Source organism: Aspergillus alliaceus (genome assembly GCF_009176365.1).
Source record: "Aspergillus alliaceus strain CBS 536.65 unplaced genomic scaffold BDW43scaffold_7, whole genome shotgun sequence".
In the NCBI taxonomy this organism is placed as follows: Eukaryota; Fungi; Ascomycota; class Eurotiomycetes; order Eurotiales; family Aspergillaceae; genus Aspergillus; species Aspergillus alliaceus.
This window is the reverse complement of record NW_022474690.1, coordinates 497,792-515,482: the sequence shown is the minus strand read 5'-3', so window position 1 is coordinate 515,482 and position 17,691 is coordinate 497,792. Positions and strand designations below refer to the sequence as shown.

The 17,691-nt window shown below is 50.8% G+C and overlaps 6 protein-coding genes across 6 annotated transcripts; 1 reads left to right on the top strand and 5 right to left on the bottom strand.

Moving 5' to 3' along the window:
* Window positions 1-946: 946 nt before the first annotated feature.
* Window positions 947-3,471, bottom strand: anxc4 (annexin ANXC4; the record flags this gene model as incomplete). The annotated part of the gene is made up of 2 exons (XM_032046345.1): window positions 947-1,258; window positions 1,330-3,471. 2 exons carry the CDS (start codon window positions 3,469-3,471, stop codon window positions 947-949), a joined length of 2,454 nt encoding a protein of 817 aa, XP_031903731.1.
* Window positions 3,472-5,198: 1,727 nt separating this feature from the next.
* aspE (septin) lies at window positions 5,199-6,810 on the bottom strand (the record flags this gene model as incomplete). The annotated part of the gene is made up of 2 exons (XM_032046344.1): window positions 5,199-6,270; window positions 6,332-6,810. 2 exons carry the CDS (start codon window positions 6,808-6,810, stop codon window positions 5,199-5,201), a joined length of 1,551 nt encoding a protein of 516 aa, XP_031903730.1.
* Window positions 6,811-10,167: 3,357 nt separating this feature from the next.
* Window positions 10,168-12,928, bottom strand: BDW43DRAFT_297914 (uncharacterized protein; the record flags this gene model as incomplete). Its single annotated transcript, XM_032044471.1, has 8 exons — window positions 10,168-10,531; window positions 10,600-10,761; window positions 10,932-11,262; window positions 11,311-11,386; window positions 12,247-12,464; window positions 12,552-12,609; window positions 12,666-12,798; window positions 12,858-12,928. The coding sequence occupies 8 exons, from the start codon at window positions 12,926-12,928 to the stop codon at window positions 10,168-10,170; spliced, it is 1,413 nt and encodes a 470-aa protein (XP_031903729.1).
* A 406-nt stretch (window positions 12,929-13,334) lies between these two features.
* On the bottom strand, window positions 13,335-15,102 carry BDW43DRAFT_266405 (uncharacterized protein). The gene is made up of 2 exons (XM_032040869.1): window positions 14,792-15,102; window positions 13,335-14,734 (listed from the first exon to the last, which is right to left on the bottom strand). The coding sequence occupies exons 1-2, from the start codon at window positions 14,923-14,925 to the stop codon at window positions 13,600-13,602; spliced, it is 1,269 nt and encodes a 422-aa protein (XP_031903728.1). The 5' UTR covers window positions 14,926-15,102; the 3' UTR covers window positions 13,335-13,599.
* Window positions 15,103-15,245: 143 nt separating this feature from the next.
* On the top strand, window positions 15,246-16,507 carry BDW43DRAFT_266404 (uncharacterized protein). Its single transcript, XM_032040868.1, has 3 exons — window positions 15,246-15,585; window positions 15,638-15,857; window positions 15,975-16,507. The coding sequence occupies exons 1-3, from the start codon at window positions 15,364-15,366 to the stop codon at window positions 16,391-16,393; spliced, it is 861 nt and encodes a 286-aa protein (XP_031903727.1). The 5' UTR covers window positions 15,246-15,363; the 3' UTR covers window positions 16,394-16,507.
* Window positions 16,508-16,520: 13 nt separating this feature from the next.
* Window positions 16,521-17,681, bottom strand: BDW43DRAFT_266400 (40S ribosomal protein uS4). Its single transcript, XM_032040867.1, has 5 exons — window positions 17,543-17,681; window positions 17,436-17,473; window positions 17,347-17,365; window positions 17,169-17,267; window positions 16,521-17,080 (listed from the first exon to the last, which is right to left on the bottom strand). The coding sequence occupies exons 1-5, from the start codon at window positions 17,554-17,556 to the stop codon at window positions 16,669-16,671; spliced, it is 582 nt and encodes a 193-aa protein (XP_031903726.1). The 5' UTR covers window positions 17,557-17,681; the 3' UTR covers window positions 16,521-16,668.
* Between the last annotated feature and the right edge of the window lie 10 nt (window positions 17,682-17,691).

The following is a 17,691-nucleotide window of genomic DNA, read 5'->3' as shown; positions in this document are numbered from 1 at the left end:
CGCCCGATCAGGGGGGTATCAAGAGAGAAAGTACGACATCAATGGCTTCACGAGGTAAAATCGAACCAAGGGAGTTATGCTACTGTATCTACGAGGGAGTAGTAGTATTGCCGATGGTTCTTCTCCCATCCGTGTGACCGATAGTTGTGATACTATCAGGTGAGGAGGGACAGACAACTAATCTATTGACACTGCAGTGTGACCAGGACCTCCTTTTCCCTGCATATTAAATCTGGTACTCCAATTAACAAGAAAAGGGCACGACCGTCACTGGTTCCACCCCGCCTGATTTATCACATCGGGCGCAGGAACCGACCTACCATCCTGTTTGACTTCCCGCTGCAGATTTAAACAAGTGAAGTAGCTCGGAAAACCTCCGCGTCAGAGTCGCATCCTAGATAGACATACAGAAAGTACTAACTAATGTATGTATAGCCATTGATAATATGATCATGGATAGCGGTGTCTTAGCCGGTTTGACAGACGGAGTAGACTCCGTCTTAGCTACTTACTGTACTAGACCACTCTCTTATAAGTTTAGTAGTGCAAGACTCTCTTCTAAAACCATGTAACAGTTTAGGTTATCGATGATACACTCCGAAAGGGGAACATGTTACTGAAGTACCCTTAAGTATCTCTCAACCTCGGTTTCGGTAGATGAGCTACCATGGATCAAGCAGATGGGTCAGGCAAAATACTCAATGTAACATTTTAATTATAATAACACAGCTAATGTCACAACTCACACTCTCCTTTTGGCTCCCTTTTCCTTGGCCCTTTTTTTTTTTTTTTTCTTTCTCTCCTTCCTTGTCGCTTAACGCTTGGTTTTATACGGAGTACTGCGCATGCGTAGCCATAGAACCAAAAATAGTCATCAGATCATCAACAAAAAAAAGGCCATAAACTCATCAAGTCGTCGTCAGACCACCGAAAGTACTGCGCGTTTTTAACCCTTTTTCGAAAGCGCCTTGGAACTGCGCGCCAGTCCAATACAGAACTCCCCCCATTCATCGCTGCTGCTGCTTGTCAACACTTCCTCGGCAATTGCCTCCTCCAGCCGCTGCCCGTATCTCCGACGGAATTCACTCTTCACATCCTCCAGATGGCGCGGCTCCCAGTGCAATCGGACCAGGCGGGAGATTAACAATTCCGATCGCTCCTTGCCCGTCTGGGACTCCCGAAGAGCCTGGTGCAGGAGGAGAGCATCGCGCATGGGCCGGTTGATAACGCCGTTGAGAATATGTGCGAGAGTCTCACCCTGTTTCCGAAATTAATCACTCCCCAAAAAAAAAATTATAAAAAAAGAGTCATTCAGGAAAGGGTACCTACCACAAGGTTTTGGGACTTAGCTATCATGGCCCGTGCGAAGTTCCGGCCATAGATTTCCTCATACCGGCGGAGAACTTCTCGCAAATGGGAGTCACTCCGCCGGACAATGATATAAATCATGGCCGTCTCGCCTCCATGTCGCGACACCAGCGCCTTGTGCAGCTCGTCAACTTCTTCTTCGATCCTTTCGCGATCGCTTTGCCTGTTTCCTTTCAGGGCCATGAGCACTGCCATCCGGAATTTGTCGTCCCTCAGCTCCGCCGTCATGCATTTTTCCAGACTGTCGAGGTACCGAGAGTCCCGGAACGCGTCTTTGATCGCACGAATCTCACTGTTACTCCGGCCAAATAGCGATTCAATGAGCAGCTCACGTCGGGACGTGCTCGACTGGTAATAATAGTTGGCCCAGAACGCTTCGGATTCCCACTGGCCCAACGCGGTAGCATAGCACACCTTGCCGAATGTGCTATTGCCCAGCTTCAACCGAATGTGCTTGGCAAGGTTGACGCTTTTGCCGTGCAGCTTCACGTGTTTCTTGTACTCTGTGCGGAGGTCCAAGATCTCCTCGCTGGTTAAGTGGGGCAGCACGCGGATCAGCATCTTGCTATCGATACTCCGGGTACGCGATAGGGCATCCTGCATGGCGATCGCATCGGGCTCGGGGTCATAAAAGGAGACCTTCTTCCGCGGCGTACTGGGCGATATGAGCATCACGGCCTGCTCTTGTGAGTCATGCCGGTCGTGCCGAACACGACTCCTCTCTCGCTTTGAGCGATCACTCTTGGGTTCTTTCAGTTCCCTGTCGTCCTTCGATTTCTTCCTCCGATGTTTTCGGAGTCCGCTCGAGTCAGAGCCGCCATCCAGTGGCTCCAGGTCCGACACGTCTTCATCCCGTTTCGAGGGAATGACGATGGGCGATGGCATAGGTGAGATGCTCTGATATGTCCCCTTGTAAGGCTCCAGCATCGGACTGGCCGATCGGACGTTGGGATCTGGGCCACCGACCATAAGAGTGTTACCGGACGAGACCGAGTGGCTAGCTGGGCGGGGGCCCGTCCGGTCGCCGGGCGTAATTTCGACATACTGCTGTTCGTTCTCCGGCCGACTGGTGGGGGTCCTGGACGAGAATTGCGGGTTGGCTGAGTATTTGATGTTCGCATACTGCGGCAACTTATCTGCCTCGCCCGACTTCATGTACTGGGGCGTCGTAGAATACGCGACAGGCTGCTTCGGTGCGCTCTTGGAGGCATATTGGACTTTGGGGTCGACCTGCGCATACTGATATTGAGGCGGATTGGCGTATGGGATCGGCGCAGTGGTGTCACTCGACACGGCGCGTTTATGTGTCGGAGAACTGACCGCGGGTGTGTACATGGGAGTACCCGACATCGAGACGGGACGGCCGCTCCATGATGCGTACGGATTCGACGGTGCTTCCGGGTTCGCGTACTGAGGCATTTGAAACGTCGGCGCTCCCGTCGTTGTCGGCAGCGGAAACGCACCCGGCATATGCGGTGCCTCGGCCTGCGATGAGGATGGCGGCACAAACCCCGGTCGCTCACACTCTGGAATGGGCGCCCAGTCCGGTTGCGCGTGAAGGTATTGTCCCGGGGTCACATATTTGAACGCACCAGGTTTCGCGTAGCTCGGGTGACCGCCCAGGGCCTCCTCGCTGGAGCGCCCTGGGGCTGGCCCCGGTCCGGAGCGAGGGTCTCCATTAAGCGCTCCCGACATCATTGCGCCGTTGACCTGCGACGACGAAGCTCGGGAAGGAGCCGTGTACCCGTAGTAGCCGCGCTCTAATCCCCCAGGGAGGTCGCCATAAGCCAGCGCCTCGTCATCTGTATCCGAGTAGGCATCGTCCGAGGGAACATCGTAGCGGACCGGACGAATGTTGGGGGACCGTGAGGGGTTCAGGTCCTCGCGTAGATAATCAGGCCTAGGATAATGGCCCAAATCCGGAGCGGAGGGGAGATGACTGGAGCTGGTCCGATAACCACGACTCCTTGACCTAGGTCGGAGGTACTCGTCCGCCGGTTCGGAAGAGAGGTAGGTATTCCCAGCAGCCGAAGCGCGCGATCTGGAGCGATGTCGGGACTTGGAACGGCCGCGCGACCGTGGGTCGTCGGGCTGGAGTGACATGGATGACAGCGACAGGAACCAGCGATCGCGGTCAGGAACGAAACCCAAAAGTCACGACGTTTCAAACCCCCGGCGCAATTAGTGTTCAAAAGCAATCCTTTGCGACAGACAGACACAGTCGCGTGCTGCCAAAAAACCACGTTGGTTAAAATCAAGTCGACAGAGAAAGAAAACCACAGGTGGGATGAATTGGCGCGCGCACACGAACGTGAGGGAGCAAAGAGGCAGGAAGTGAGGAGAGCGCGATCGAAGAGCAGGTCACCAGGCACACACTCCACTATCCTTTGAATTTAGTTTTTGTGGCCGAGGCTGAAGGACATAGTCTGCGTTAGTTCCGGAGGGATCATCGGGGGAGGGGAGGGGAAGGTGGAAGCGGCATTCGAATAGTCTCATCGGACGGCGCCTCCTCTCAAGAAAGGACACAGAAAAAGCAAAGATATTCATGGTGATTGGAGGGACCGGTATGAAACTTCCCATATCACCACCAAGATGACGGACTTACCGCCTCTTGGAGCCGCACGAAGCTACTGCATCCTTAGTAGTTGAAGCTGACCGGGCGGTCAAATCTCACGAATGACAGCTTTCTTTTCCCCACTTGTCTCTCGTATCTTCGAAATTGAAGGCTCTCGGAGTTGCCGCTTCTTCCACTCCCATGATTGGTCCTCGGAACACCTACGTCGCCGATCCATTCTTCATACACACCAAGAGGGGAGAAGGGAGGGGAAATGATGGAATCGTACAGGTATCACCTTTCCGTCTAGTGCAACGTGCAACACCTTCCCAACGGCTACCTACATCGGAGAAATAGGTTGGGATTCTACTGCGTAACGCACTCCGAAGGACAATCTGGTTTGGTCTCGAGCAAGATGGCGGGCGACATGAGAAATGACCGCTCTTTAAAAGGTACAAATGATTCGATTCTCAAAATCATACTTCTCCACGCCAGCGTAGCTTGGAAAAAAAAAAAGAGATCTGGTCACAGGAACCAATGTACGTCAAAAATACAGGGTTTTGAAAGGAAGCGAATAGGGCAAATATGGAGTAAAAGGTAAATGAAGCTGATCAACCGGAAACTCTGTCGGGGGTAAAAAGAAAAGGAAACGGGTTGGGTGCTCAGAATCAAAAGACATCGAAACATCAAGGGGAAGTAATATCAGTAAGAACATCAATGGTATAAGGAGAGTCAACAAACGGTCACACAATAGGGGATATCAGAAGTACAAATCAGACCCGCTTCTGTCAATGCTATCGAGGCAAATGGAAACAGTAGGAACTGTACCCAAGACAAGTGATTTCGTGGGGGACTAGAAGAGAAAAAAGAAGAAAAAGAAAAAAAAAGTCGAGGCTTCTCCGTATTCTTTCCCCCGGAATCCTTCGGACAAGAAAGGCACTCCTGTCTTTATGCCTGCCATTCGGCTTGCCCAGAGGTGTTCCGGTTGAGCTCGGGTCGTCCCACTTTCAGGAATGTTACGGACAAAGGAAATAGGAGAATAATGAAAAAAAAAAAAAAAAAGAATCGAATGTAGAGAGGGACGTGCAATGAGAACTACACGGCCCGTCGCTTTATCTCAAGATCAATCAAGTTTCCAGGTTTGCGGCTTCGATAAGACCGGTCGAGTTTACCAGGGCATTCAGCAAGTAGCAAAGGGGCCTGGTTTCCGTACGGGAAGGTACATTATGGAATGGCGCCTGATTCACCGATAACACCTAGCAGAGCCATATTGCCACTATCGTAGTCGAGGTCCCTGGTCAAGGGGACCCAACCTTCCAGCGTAGACCTTCTTCGAAGGAGTAACGCCAGGGGTCGGGGCCTTCCGATTCAAGCGGCTAGTTCTCCATCGCTCATACCAAACCACTCTACTAGCCTCGCGCAGTTCGGTACGCCATTCGCTAAACACAGACTCCTTGAGCCGGACAAAATCGCAGTGTGCGGAGTCGAAAGGGTCCGCAAACCCCCAGGGGAATTTACGACCGACAGGCTCATCGCCAGCCGCCAGCGAGTGTGGGTCCGGTGACAAAATGGTGAACGGCAGAATCTGAGAGCAGGCTTGTGTTCCAGACCCTTGGCTCTTCGTGGAAGGTGAACCGGGCTCTTGCTGGTCTTCCTCGGGCGACTCGTCCTCTTCTTCATCAGCGCTCTCCGAAGACGTGTATTCCTCCTGGTCCTCCAGGGTGAGAATCTCCAGCGGGTCTATGTTGGCCTTCTTTAAGCTGTCCCAAACCGCCTTCCGCAAATATGACATATGTGCCGTGGTGATTGTGTCCGCCTTACTGATGACGGGGACAACGGTGGTCTTGCCCAGCACAGTTCGAAGAACTTGGATATCGAGATTCTCGTCAAGAACGCCAAGGACCGGTGCATCGGACGCCTTAGGGGTGCCCTGGGCGGCTCTTTCCGCCGCGGCGATGTTCTCGTCCAAACGGACGGGGTCGAGAAGCAGAAACGTGCAGTGGATGTGGGTGTCTCGCACTCCGGGCGAGCGAATTACCTTCATTTCTTCGCTCAAGGTCTCCTCAAATTTACTTTCCAGGAATCCGGTCACGCCACGCAACTGGATGTCAACAATGTTTCTTTCAAACCCCTGAGAGTCCCACAATGTTAGTCCGACGCGCTCTCCATCGATCTCTGTCTCAAGGTATTGGGAGGTGTAGCCCTGGTTGGCGGGCGAGTGATGGTCTAGGTATTCCATTTCCTCCGCTGGACGAGAGGGATTCTTGTGGGCTGGCATCGCCAAGGACGATTTGAGGAAATTGAGGAATGATGTCTTCCCCGAATTGCGAGCGCCAATGACCAGGACACTACGCGGACAGTTAATATACAACCAGGGTGAATGACCTAAGTAATTGGAACGGGTCTTACTTGTACGGGGTAGGGTCCTTGCGCCGACGCAACCTACGCGGGTTGTTGACAGTGCTCACGGCACTGCTCGCGTAGCTGAAACGCCCACGGTGTGTCATGCTCTCTGTACGGGCGTAAGGGTCGTAGTTGGGCGTGCTGATCGAGCCACGAGAGGGGGGTTGCTGTCGTTGGGACGAGGGTGTGTTGTTCGAAAGAGCAGCCGCGTTGGTGGTATCGTGACCTCGCTCTTCACCTCCAAAACTTTCCAGCATTGGGGCGGGAGAAAGGTCGGGCAGACGAGGAGGTTGCACCGGCATTGCTCGTAGCTCGTCTTCCGGGATCTTGGAGTTCTTCTTGCTCTTACCGAGTGGTTCTGTTGACTTGGAGCGACGGAGGAAACCTAAAGAGGAATTCCTGCGTGGATCTTTACCACCGTTCTCGATATCGGGGGAAGGTGCATGGTGTCCCGGGGAACGGGGTCCTGGAGTTGTGGTGGCCATCGGGGGGGTTGGTCGTATTTCCCGGGTGGCTCTTTCCAATCACCCGATTGTTGGTAACACGGATGGGGTTTCGGAGGTACTTTGGCGCAAAAGTGGGGTAACTGTGAATGGTTGTCTCAGATAAAAGATTCGCTTGCCAAATATTCACTCTGAAGAAGCGGGAACGAACCTGGTCGACTTCGTTACCTAGCATATGGTGGATAGATGTCAGCCAATGCGCTTGGACGCAGCTCATAGAGGAAGGCCATGTGGTATGCGAACAAGCCCTCCCCCCCCCCCCCCAACAACACGATCAACGGACTAACAGGTAAGCACTTACAGATCCTTGAAATTGATCAACTGTCGCGGGCCGCACTCAAATCAATCTAGCTAAGTATAAATATGTGTCTTGAAGCTCACTAGCGCCAGCTATTTTCTTTCCTCGTGACCGAGTGCTTCAAATCACACAATGGATTCCTGTCAATCAGGACCAGGGCGCAATTATCGGACGCAATTCAGCAAAATCCCGACAAAAGAGATGTCCGGATACGTCAAAGTGGAATTGACTGACCAACATCCACAAGCCCAGCAAGTGTCTGTTGCGCTGAGTCCAGTGTCTCTACTAGAGGACACCGAGATATAAGCTATTGAAATGATTGTTGCAACTTTGAAGCTATAGCTCGGATGAACTACGGCCGTATATTTCTTCTTCTTCTTCTTCTTCTTCTTCTTCTTCTTCTTTCTCTTTCTCTTTTCTTGTGTGTATGCGATCTCGACTCAGAAAAAAAAATATTAAAAAAAAAAAAAGATAAAGACCGTGAAGAAGCCTGCTCACAGCGTCCGACTGAAGCGGTGCATTAACATGAAACGCAAAAGGGGAAAGGGGAATCGGGAATTGAGGAGAGCCAGTAAAAGGGAAGAAGCGAAATGAGAGAGCGAGAGTGTTGGACAACTGATGATGATCGGCCTGAGAACGGATATTAGAAGGGCAATGCTTCTGCCTCTATCTGATCTGCCAATATCTGGGGGGGAAGGAAGCCGCTATTGCTTCGCACTGCGAGCACGCCGGAATATAAGAGTCCACGCTGCCTGGTGGTGAGTGTCAAGCTCGTCTCAACGTCAGAGCAGTCTGATATTCTTGATCTTTGTCTCTGTCTCTGCTTTGTTTTGAGCTTTTTTTTTTCACACACCGAGGCGGAGAACAGATTCAGGGGCAACACAAAAGCAATGCCTTTCCCACAGAGTTCCCCCACTGCTCTAAGTGTCTTTTAGGTTAGGGGGAGGCGCCGAGCACTGCTTCTGAGTGGATGAACTTTAGCTTCTCGTGGTCGGGGACACTAGCCGGTTTTGCGATTACAGTAAAGAAACTGAACAATACTCATTACTGAGAGGTGATCTTAAAAGTCCTGGTGTTTAAGGGGGACATTGGTTCCTGAGGAATGACACATTGTACCACATGATGATACCTGACACTTGGAATGCTGGAGACAAGAGACAGGCAATGGATCGTGCTTCTAATTGCCTCATCAGTGACTGGAAAGTAAACACACCCCATCCCATGGAAAGATCAAGACGTATGATAGCGGTACGGTACGGAATTACGTAAGGCCCACTCTCACCCGTCTTCCAAATGACTTAAGGAAGCATCCTTTTTTTGATCAATTGATGATCAATGTCCACACGTGGGTATCTGACATCCCTCCGGTCATTAAACACTGCATCCGCCATGCATTTCCGCCCGTCATGGATTTGATTAAAGATCATGAAGCTCCATTTTTTAAGCAATTTCTAGAAGTTCCATCTCTATCATCAACTTGGAACACGTACATACAAACAAAACAATCTTCCCTTTTTTTGGACCGAGCGAGGCCTTGAACCTGTTACACGAGGTATCCGTACGGTAAGAGCCGGATGAAATTTGGTTCGGCAGCCAATGTTCTGATTGGCTAGACCTCGGAGCTTTCGCATGAATCCGCAGACAAGTTGTAAGCTGTAAAATTCAACGCTGGGAGTGCAAAAGGCTTCGAGTCTCAGGAATTAACCCCCAGGGAATGAACCCTATTCTATGAGGTAACTCCATCCATCCGTTCAAATGGCATACGGTGGTGGTCCAAGTTTATTCTTGCCGTCGAAAACCCGATAGTTTAATTCGTCCAGCTTATCCTCAATGCCTTCGCGCGTGCAGATCTACAGAGCATGAGAACAGGAGGGAAATAGAGCAGGCAAGACAAAGTGGGCCGTTAGAAATAGTGTCCTTCCAAAAAGAGAGGTTGCTTATATCAGCCCAGGCATACATTAATTGCGATTCTTTTTCTCTCCTTCTCAAAGGGAGACTGCTTAAAATCGACCATTATCGAAGTCTCACGATTAGGGCAGAATGTATGTCGTTTCACCTGATTCTCAAATCGATACTGCGCGAGGTGGTCCTCTCCACGATGGCAGGTCACGTCCGTTCGGAGAGGGTACACCAGAAGATGGCTAGCCGTTCTTCGTGCAAATGAAGCAATTGCATCTATTGATCTGGGTGGTCCTCCAAGGGCTCCAGAACAAAGGAAAAGCGGATGGCGCCTCAGTGGCAGTTGGAGTTGTAGGTTTCCGTGGCGGTTCTTTGATGATGTGCTGACAATCAGATGTACCACGTCCGTTAAGTAGTATAATCCTGCTGACGAGGTCTATCCTTTACCCCTCAGTAAACACGCGGTGTCTTTAATCTATCCTGATGACTATGGCGGCGAAACCACCGGTCAAGCTACGAGTCGAAAGAATGGCCGAAAGATAGCCTTCGTGGCTAGACATAGTCCCTAAGCCTCTGTTCGTAAACCGTTGCTTGCTTGCTCGAGTGAATGCTATTACCAGGGAAGCAGGCCAATCGAAGAATCCCTTGTCTGCTATCTATATTACTGATAGGTAGTTAAAGAGTATGGATACCCACAACGGGGTGGAGAATGATCTCGGAGGAAGCGGAATGAGATAAGCTCCAGCGCAGCGTAATGTACGTTTATGCATCAGAATAGCATGTCATTGGGGAATAAAGAAACTGACCTCTCCCGAAAAATCATGTATTCGGTGACTAAATACCAATAGAAAGAATAGCCTGTGGCCAGATCGCTATGCCAGGAAAGGTTAATAGTACAACACTTAACTAATTAGTAGTCTTGATTCTTAGTTCATATGTGACCGGCACCTTATTGCGATCGCAAATTGTCGCGTCGATCCCCATCTTACGTGACGCAATCCAAAATCGGGCCGCGATGCTCTTGTGAATGGAAGAGTAAATAAAATATAACATGGTCTACGCATCCCTTCAGGGGCTGAGATATTTCCCCCTAGACTCCACATCCATATGCACAGTGACCGTTTGCAAATGCAGTAGATCCATCATTGCCCATACTCTGCCAATGTCTGATTCTCCCAGATCCGGAAAGGAAGCACAACACAGGGGCTACTCGGGCACACTTTTTCCCTGACGAGCTTCTTGAATTTCGGTCCATTCGGCCCCGCGGCGTACTTTTTCTGTCCAAACAGTTCTGGCCCTCCCGGCAGCGCATCATCTCCCCATTGGCCGTTGAAGTTCAACCACTCGACCGGATATCCAGAGTCATAGGGCTGGAAGATTTCCTCAGAAGCATCATACTTGTACGCATATGCACTCAGAATCGGGTCCCACAATGTCCCCTGGTCAGTCTGGTCCACGATCAGTCCACCAGGGAGATTGAAACCAGGAATGGTATGGTCGTGGTTTCTGCGTTCACCGAGGCGAGCCTTAACATCTCATCATTCACGGGCGAAACGATGTATGGAAGTACATACCCAGAGATAGCATAGTTAGCATGGGTGCCTTTCCCGGAATATGCAATCGGCCGCTTGTCCTTTTTCTCCGTTGCACGGTACGTAAACGCCTGTCCGGAGGCGTGCTGGCTATACCAGATCGCTTGTGGGACACCTTCTGAGAACCGGATCATGTTATGCTCCCTGTTAAGAACTGCGTCAGTTTCCAGATTTGGAAAATGATCGGCCTTGTAACTGACCAGTCTCCTATATGGTTCCCGAACTCCATTCCAATAACCGTGTTGCCCTGATTATACCTACAAATCCGGTGAGCATAACGCGAATTCGCACTGAAAGGTAGAGACATTACTCACGCGTAAAAATAGAAATAAAAAGCGTCCAGAGTCCCATCTCCGTGGTCTCGAACAATAATGGTCGAAGAGACTGCGTTCTGTGTCCGTCCCTCCGCATTAGGCTTAACGCCTCCAAACCAGGCCGGCTGGGGGTCAGCATCAATGCCTTCCTTAGAAGTCAGATAAACACTCGTATTGCCATGGTTGTTGAGCTGGTCAAGGTTATTGAGCGTTACTGGCGAGGAGGCCCCCTCTATTGGCTTCCAATCCACCGTCGGCGCCGTGTGTAAAAGCTGCTCCCCGATGTCAGAGGGCAGGTATACATCCTGACTATGTAGCCAGACTAACGGTGCTGACAGATTGTTAGAATGTTGTGATCCATAGGCATTAGATCACTCACCGTACTCCAATACGTAACCCGGTATCGCCGTAGCAGACAAGTCTGGTGGAGCGACATGAAACATTGCAGGAGGAGACTCGGCCCTCAGGATGGGCACTTGAAGAGCACATGAAAGCCACGGGAGACTTGGGTTCCACATCTTGACCCCAGTAATATAAGGTAAGAGTTGGTAGCTAAGGTCAATATGCCTTGGGCCCGTTGGGCATTTCTATTTTGCTTTCGCTGAGCATCGCTCTTTCCTTCTGCGACATCACCTCCCCGGCTTTAAAAGGCCTTCGGCCATACTCCCCGACTCGGTCACGAGAGACAGACAGCCTTCAAAGACCTGTGATAGGAACTGAAATGGGAAAAGTGATGCAGATTTTGCTAGTACTCACATGCCGCAGCTGACCCTCCGACGGCTACCTGCAAGACCTCGGGCCATCACATCCGAATGATTCACGCATGTCTCATAAATCAACAACGTGACGACTGACAGGTACTATCCGATGAAAACCCATGCCTTCATTCTCTCGGCTCACACGCAGCCAGGGGATACTCGGAATCAAACCGTAGAAGCTTATCAGGAGGGGCATTTCTTTAGCACAGTTTGGATTTTCGTAGACTATTTCAGCCCTCCGCGAACATTGCTGCATGAGACAAAATAAGCATCCAATCGATGACCAACGTGGCGTGTGATCGACAAGTCACGTTGGTCATCCCATGATATCATCGGGAATTCCACCATCGTTGCAAGAGCAAGTCTACTGACACCTACAATAAACAATTGCCTACTGGCTCCAAGATATAACTCCTTAATATCAATCGAATCATGGGCTCTAATACATGTCAACAAAGGCATACTCGAATATTTCATCAATTCCTCCCATTCAGTTCCTTCTTCCTCGTCGCCGCCTCCTTCTTCATCAGCTTAAAGATCCTCAGATCCAACGGAACCTTCTCCCCCAACCACGTCGCCCGCTGCGTATGATTCCGCTCCTCCTCCTCCTCAGTCGAATTCGGGTGAAGCAACGCACTCAGCGGGCCCCGATTGATAATAAGCCAGGGAATAAACGCTCCAAACTGGGCCGGAGTGAACAGGTTAACCTCGAACATAGCGATGGGGTGCGGTCCAAGTGGTCCTTCATAGAATCGATATATGCGTAGCTCGGGGACTAGATAAAGGAGTTAGATAAACTAGTCTCCTTTGTGAGATTACAGCAGTGCAAAATGGAAGCTGGGAGGGGATAGGCAGTACATACATTCACGGCGGACTCGTTCGTAAAGAGCCCTAGCGTATGCGACTTGGTCGGGATTATTCTGTTGCACGATCAGTAAACGGCTTGCGACCGATAAAATCACAGGTAAACACAAACCTGGAAATGATAGATGTGGACGTCGAATCCCCCTTGTCGATCCTTGGCTAGCGGATCGGGGAACTCTTCGTACGCCTTGCTTCGGACGCCGTGTTGGGGATTCTTAATGGATTTGCCGTCTTCGTTGAATTCTCTTGCAGTTCTTGTTAGCCTTCAGGAACATTTTATGTCTTTGGCAAATACAGTACTCACACCGGAAGCGGTTCCAGGTTCTCATACCCCGCCAACGGCGAGGGATACTCAAAGGCGAATGCATCTGTCATTGTGCTAGTCTATAGGATGAAGGGCAATGTGGGGGGCAGGAAGAATGGAGAGGGGAAGCGGGCAAGTTTGAGTATGGATATAGCAGAGTCTACAAGGTCTATTCAGAGATTGTACCGTGGATAGATTACGCAAGGTAATATATGTTTTAGTAATTGATTCCTTTGGAAAAATAATCAGTTCTCTGGTGCTGATTTATGGTCATGGTGTGATTATGTGGATTTCTGGTGATATTGGGAATCAATTAGAAATGTAGGAATAGGTGTGGTTCCGCACTTCTGGACGGAACGCGGAATTTCCAGGAGGGTTGTCTTGGCATGGTGGATCGGGAAACGTTAAATGGGATCTGATAAGATCCTCATTCTCCTTTTTTAGTCATTGTTCATGTTGTTATTATGTTTAACATCTTTTAGATCATAAAGGTAACCTTAGTTAGTGTTAATGATGGCTTATGGTTGGGTAGAATGTCATGTGTGAGGCCAAAGGCATCCGTTATATATCTTTGCGCAGGGCATTGGTATTAAATACAAGTCTGTCATTCATGCAGGATATCTAGTGATTGATGAACCGAAACAACTGCAATAAAAGAATTTCACAGATAGACACGATCCCAGCTCGCTGAACGCCGAACCCAAGGTACGCTTATGAAGCTTATGAATAGGCATGGCACAAACTACCAAGAAGCCTTAACATCAATATGCCCTTCCTCGTTAATATACTTCCCGCGATCCCATTCTCGACCTTCACCTTCCTTTGACCACTTCACCTCCTCTGCCAGACCTTCAGAGTCCCCAGCTGTAGTAGTAGTGTTGCTTTTCCACTGCTTTACAAAAGCATCATCAAATCCTGCTTCGCGTAATCTATCCTCGCCTCTCTGCTTCCAACGGGCTCGGTCTCGGACTGCTTCAAGAGCGAGCTCCCAGTCATCGTCTCCCGTCATCAGGCCGGCCACAGGACGGCGACTGGGCTTACTTCCAGCATCCACATCGTCCTCTTCTGGCTGCACATCCAATGAAGGGTCGTAGTCGGCGGCAAAATGCGCATCAATATTGCTCATATTAGGTTTGTAGGCACCCCGTCCCCGGGAGCGAACCGGCGCGGCGCTATTAGCTCCACCCACCTGCGGGGGTAGGGGGCCGACAATATCCTCAAGGGGGTCCGAGTCATACTCTGGCTGATCTGGGGCATTTGTGGGGGGAAGTGGCGACGATGCTTTGTGTCTAGTCGTAGAGCTCCTCCCGGAGGGGACATGTTCGTGAGATTTATGAGAATGCGCGCGCTCGCAGTCTCTGTGCCTACGCTGATCCTGCGTTTCAGGCGATCGCGACCGGGGCCTTAAAGGTGACCTAGAGCGTCTCCGATGCCGATGGTGGCGACTGCGAGACTTAGTTTCACGGCCCTCTTGTGGAGACCGACTTCTCGACTGGGAATAGGTTCGATGCCGACGGCTTCTCCGAGATGACCTGTGTCGGTCTTCGTCTTCACCATTGGAAACACGCCCCCGTCGGTGTCGATGAGAACGATCTCTGTCTGCTGAAGCTGAACGACTCCTATGTCTTCTTCGAGAGGAGACATGTTTCTCTTCCCTTCGGTCCCGATGTGACTCACGATCATCTGATCGATGCTGGCGGCTATGGTGATCACTCCTGGAATCGTGCGATGATGGGGCAGGTTGGCTCCGTAGCTGTCGCATTCGTTTTCTGGCTTCCCTCTCTTCCTTTCGCTTCAAGGCCGCATTGTGGCTATCTGTCTCCTTGATTATGTGCCGTAAGAATCGCGTATTCGGTTTAGGGGCAGCTCCTGTAGGCCTATGATCAATGCTTATCAGCTCTGGTACAATCGAGGCATTAGAAGTGATCATTTACCTTTTCGGCATATAAGCCCCCATACCCAACGCAGAATACTTCAGGGAACTATCTCGCGCTTCATTTGCGAGCACTTGCGCAACGTAGTCATCGTCCTCGAGGTTGTTATTCGCTCTCCCTGTATTGAGAGGCATCGTAGCTCCAAAAGTAGTAAGAGCGTTTATTGAAGGAACACTGCGATTTGACCTAAAATGATAGATAGGTATGCCGTTATAAAGCCGGAAAGGTCAGATGCCCGCTAGCACTGTAGCACTTTGCGATCCATAAAACCAAAGCAGAGCGCAGCATCTGTCGCACTGATTCGAGATCCGCGATGTAGGAGAGAAATGGTGAATTGATCCGTCATACTAGCCGACCTTCACCCTGGTGGGGACTTCACCGCCTGCAGGGAAGATCAGCGGTGCTTCATTTTGTTTATCTCCGCATATTCTGCCGACGCGGTTCAACCATCAGCGCATTGACGGGGACTTATCGTTGACATTGACACGGCAAAGGCTATCAGCTTGTCCCTTACTGTCGCAACGCATACTATCTCAAAGAACATTACTTATTGCAAAACATCAAAAAAAATCATGTTGGATATTAACCCTGCAGCTACACTCGAACAGCTCCGGCAACTGGAGAAAAACAATGGGGATTTAAAGTCACATCTCGCTATTGTTCGCATCAGTGAACCGATCTTCGCGCCTGACGCTGACAATCCAAGCAACTCACTACCGAAGCGTACCTCGGATGCTTCCATTATCGATAACCCCACCCCCGCTTCGCTCGAGGCCGACCTGACACACTACAAGGTGCGAGTACTGCTGTTCAGGATACATACGCGTACTAACGCTTGCGGTGAAGGAACTCTTTTCAAAACTACGCTTTTCATATGTCGAGCAAGTGACGAAAGAAAAATTCCTGCGTGCGATCGTGGGCGATCCTCCGCTGGTGGTCGGCCATAATGAGAACGTGGAACTCGAGACGCAATTGGCAGAGGTGAAGGCGGAACTGAAGGCGCGCAAAGAAGAAGTCCGTACGATGATCACAGAGATGGAGAAGACGGGCCGCGACCTCGCCAATCGTTAGTATCCCATGCGTCCCCTGCAATGATCGATCCCCCATGTTGGCGGTCACCAATACGATCCCGAATAGGGAGAGGAAGCACAAAGACGCGCTAACAAGCTTGGTATCGCAACAGGGTATAATAATGTTGAATTACAGATCACGCAGCTTTCTACTCTACCCGAGTCCATCGAGAATCTTGAGTCCACGATCGCCGGACTACGTGCCAAACAAGCATCCAATACGGACGCTTCCTCGCAGAATCTTCCACTTCCCGCGACTCTGTCGCTTTTGGCTGAGCGGGAAGCGGAGCTTGCTTCTCTAAACCGGCAGCTTGCTGCAGTACAGAACGCGTTGCCCCGCAAGACACGAGAGGCGGAGGCAGTGGAGCGAGAGCTGGGTGTTCTTGAAAGACGGAAGTCAGAGGCGGTCACCCAGGCTCGTGAGGCCGAGAGGAAGAAGCAAGAAGGAGAGAGTGACGGGCTGGAGGAAGTCGGAAGATGGTATAGAAGTGCGGAAGAAACACTCAAACATTTGGTGGGTGTTGAGGGATAATGAAGACCTGGGAGGCAGGAGGCGTGGATGACTATGATATAACGGGCAACGGGCGTTACGGAAGATACGTGACGGATATATAGGCGTACAATATTACAGGGACTACAAATGGACGTATGAAGTGAAATTCAGGTTTCGAAATGAGCCTGAAGGCTATCGTTTTATTCATTGAATGGTATGATCGTACAACATCAGACGCTATGCTGCAGTCACAGTAGAGGCCCCATATTTTTATGTTCCATAACGAAACCCGTCCATACTCCGGTTTAAATGATTTACTCATCATCCTCCTCAGCGGCATCGTCACCACCCTCCTGGGCAGCAGCGGCCTTCTTGCGCTGGACACGACCGGGGCGACCACCACCGTAAGGGGAGGTGAGAGCGAAGTCGATGTGCTTCTGGGAGTCAAGACGGACCATGAAGGAGGGAACGTTGACGATCTGCTTGCCGACGCGGATGTGGCGCTGCTTGATCAGGACACGGGCGTGGTGGATGGACTTGGCGAGGCCAAGCTTGTAGACGCAGGTCTGGAGACGACGCTCCAAGAAGTCCTCGACACGGAGGGCCAAGACGTAATCGAGCTTCATGCGGGACTCATCGAGCACACCGATACGGACCAGACGACGGATCAAAGCGTTACCTTCGAACAGACGCTTGGGGTCCTTCTCGTCGAGGGTGAGCAGCTCACTAAAATTGAGGTCAGACATTGGTCTAGAAACCCTTCTATTGTATCCAGGGTGCTGGTTTTTTCGGATCGGGGTAGACGAGCGCATACCGAGCAGCACGACGAATCTTGGACAGGGTGAGCTGGACACGCCAAACCTCACGCTTGTTGCGGAGGCCGTACTCGCCGACAACCTTCAGTTCCGAGTCACTAGTGCAAATAGGTTAGGAACAGGAACACACGACATAAACAGAAGCACGCTTCTGCTTAGTGGCCGGAGAGTACTAACAGACGAGCCGACTCGAAAGCTGCGCAGATATTAGCATATGACCGAAAACCCAGGCAAGGTATCAAATTTCCATCGATAAGGCTACTTACGACGACGGGGGACCTTGTAGGTCTTGGAGTAGACGCGACTGTAACGAGAGAATGATCATTAGCATAATGCGATTCGAACATTGATCATCATGGAGCCGTAAACTCACGGAACGGGGGCCATGGCTGCTGAATTGTCGCGAGGTTGTCGAACACACCAAACTACACGAAAATCGTTGAACTTCGAAGATGAAGTTGCGTTTTAGAGAATAAGCGAGAGTGGATCGGAGTGGAACTCAAATCGGCCTAGCGCCAGAGG

What these genes read in the sequence shown, in the direction of transcription:
- BDW43DRAFT_266405 (XM_032040869.1), bottom strand. Translation starts at nt 14,925, where the DNA reads ATGCCTCTCAATACAGGGAGAGCGAATAACAACCTCGAGGACGATGAC. An exon ending in GGGGCTTATATGCCGAAAAG is followed by an intron (nt 14,735 to 14,791) that starts GTAAATGATCAC and finishes CATTGATCATAG; the next exon opens with GCCTACAGGAGCTGCCCCTA.
- BDW43DRAFT_266404 (XM_032040868.1), top strand. Translation starts at nt 15,364, where the DNA reads ATGTTGGATATTAACCCTGCAGCTACACTCGAACAGCTCCGGCAACTG. An exon ending in CCGACCTGACACACTACAAG is followed by an intron (nt 15,586 to 15,637) that starts GTGCGAGTACTG and finishes CTTGCGGTGAAG; the next exon opens with GAACTCTTTTCAAAACTACG. An exon ending in GGGCCGCGACCTCGCCAATC is followed by an intron (nt 15,858 to 15,974) that starts GTTAGTATCCCA and finishes GTATCGCAACAG; the next exon opens with GGTATAATAATGTTGAATTA.
- BDW43DRAFT_266400 (XM_032040867.1), bottom strand. An exon ending in AAGATTCGTCGTGCTGCTCG is followed by an intron (nt 17,081 to 17,168) that starts GTATGCGCTCGT and finishes CCTCAATTTTAG; the next exon opens with TGAGCTGCTCACCCTCGACG.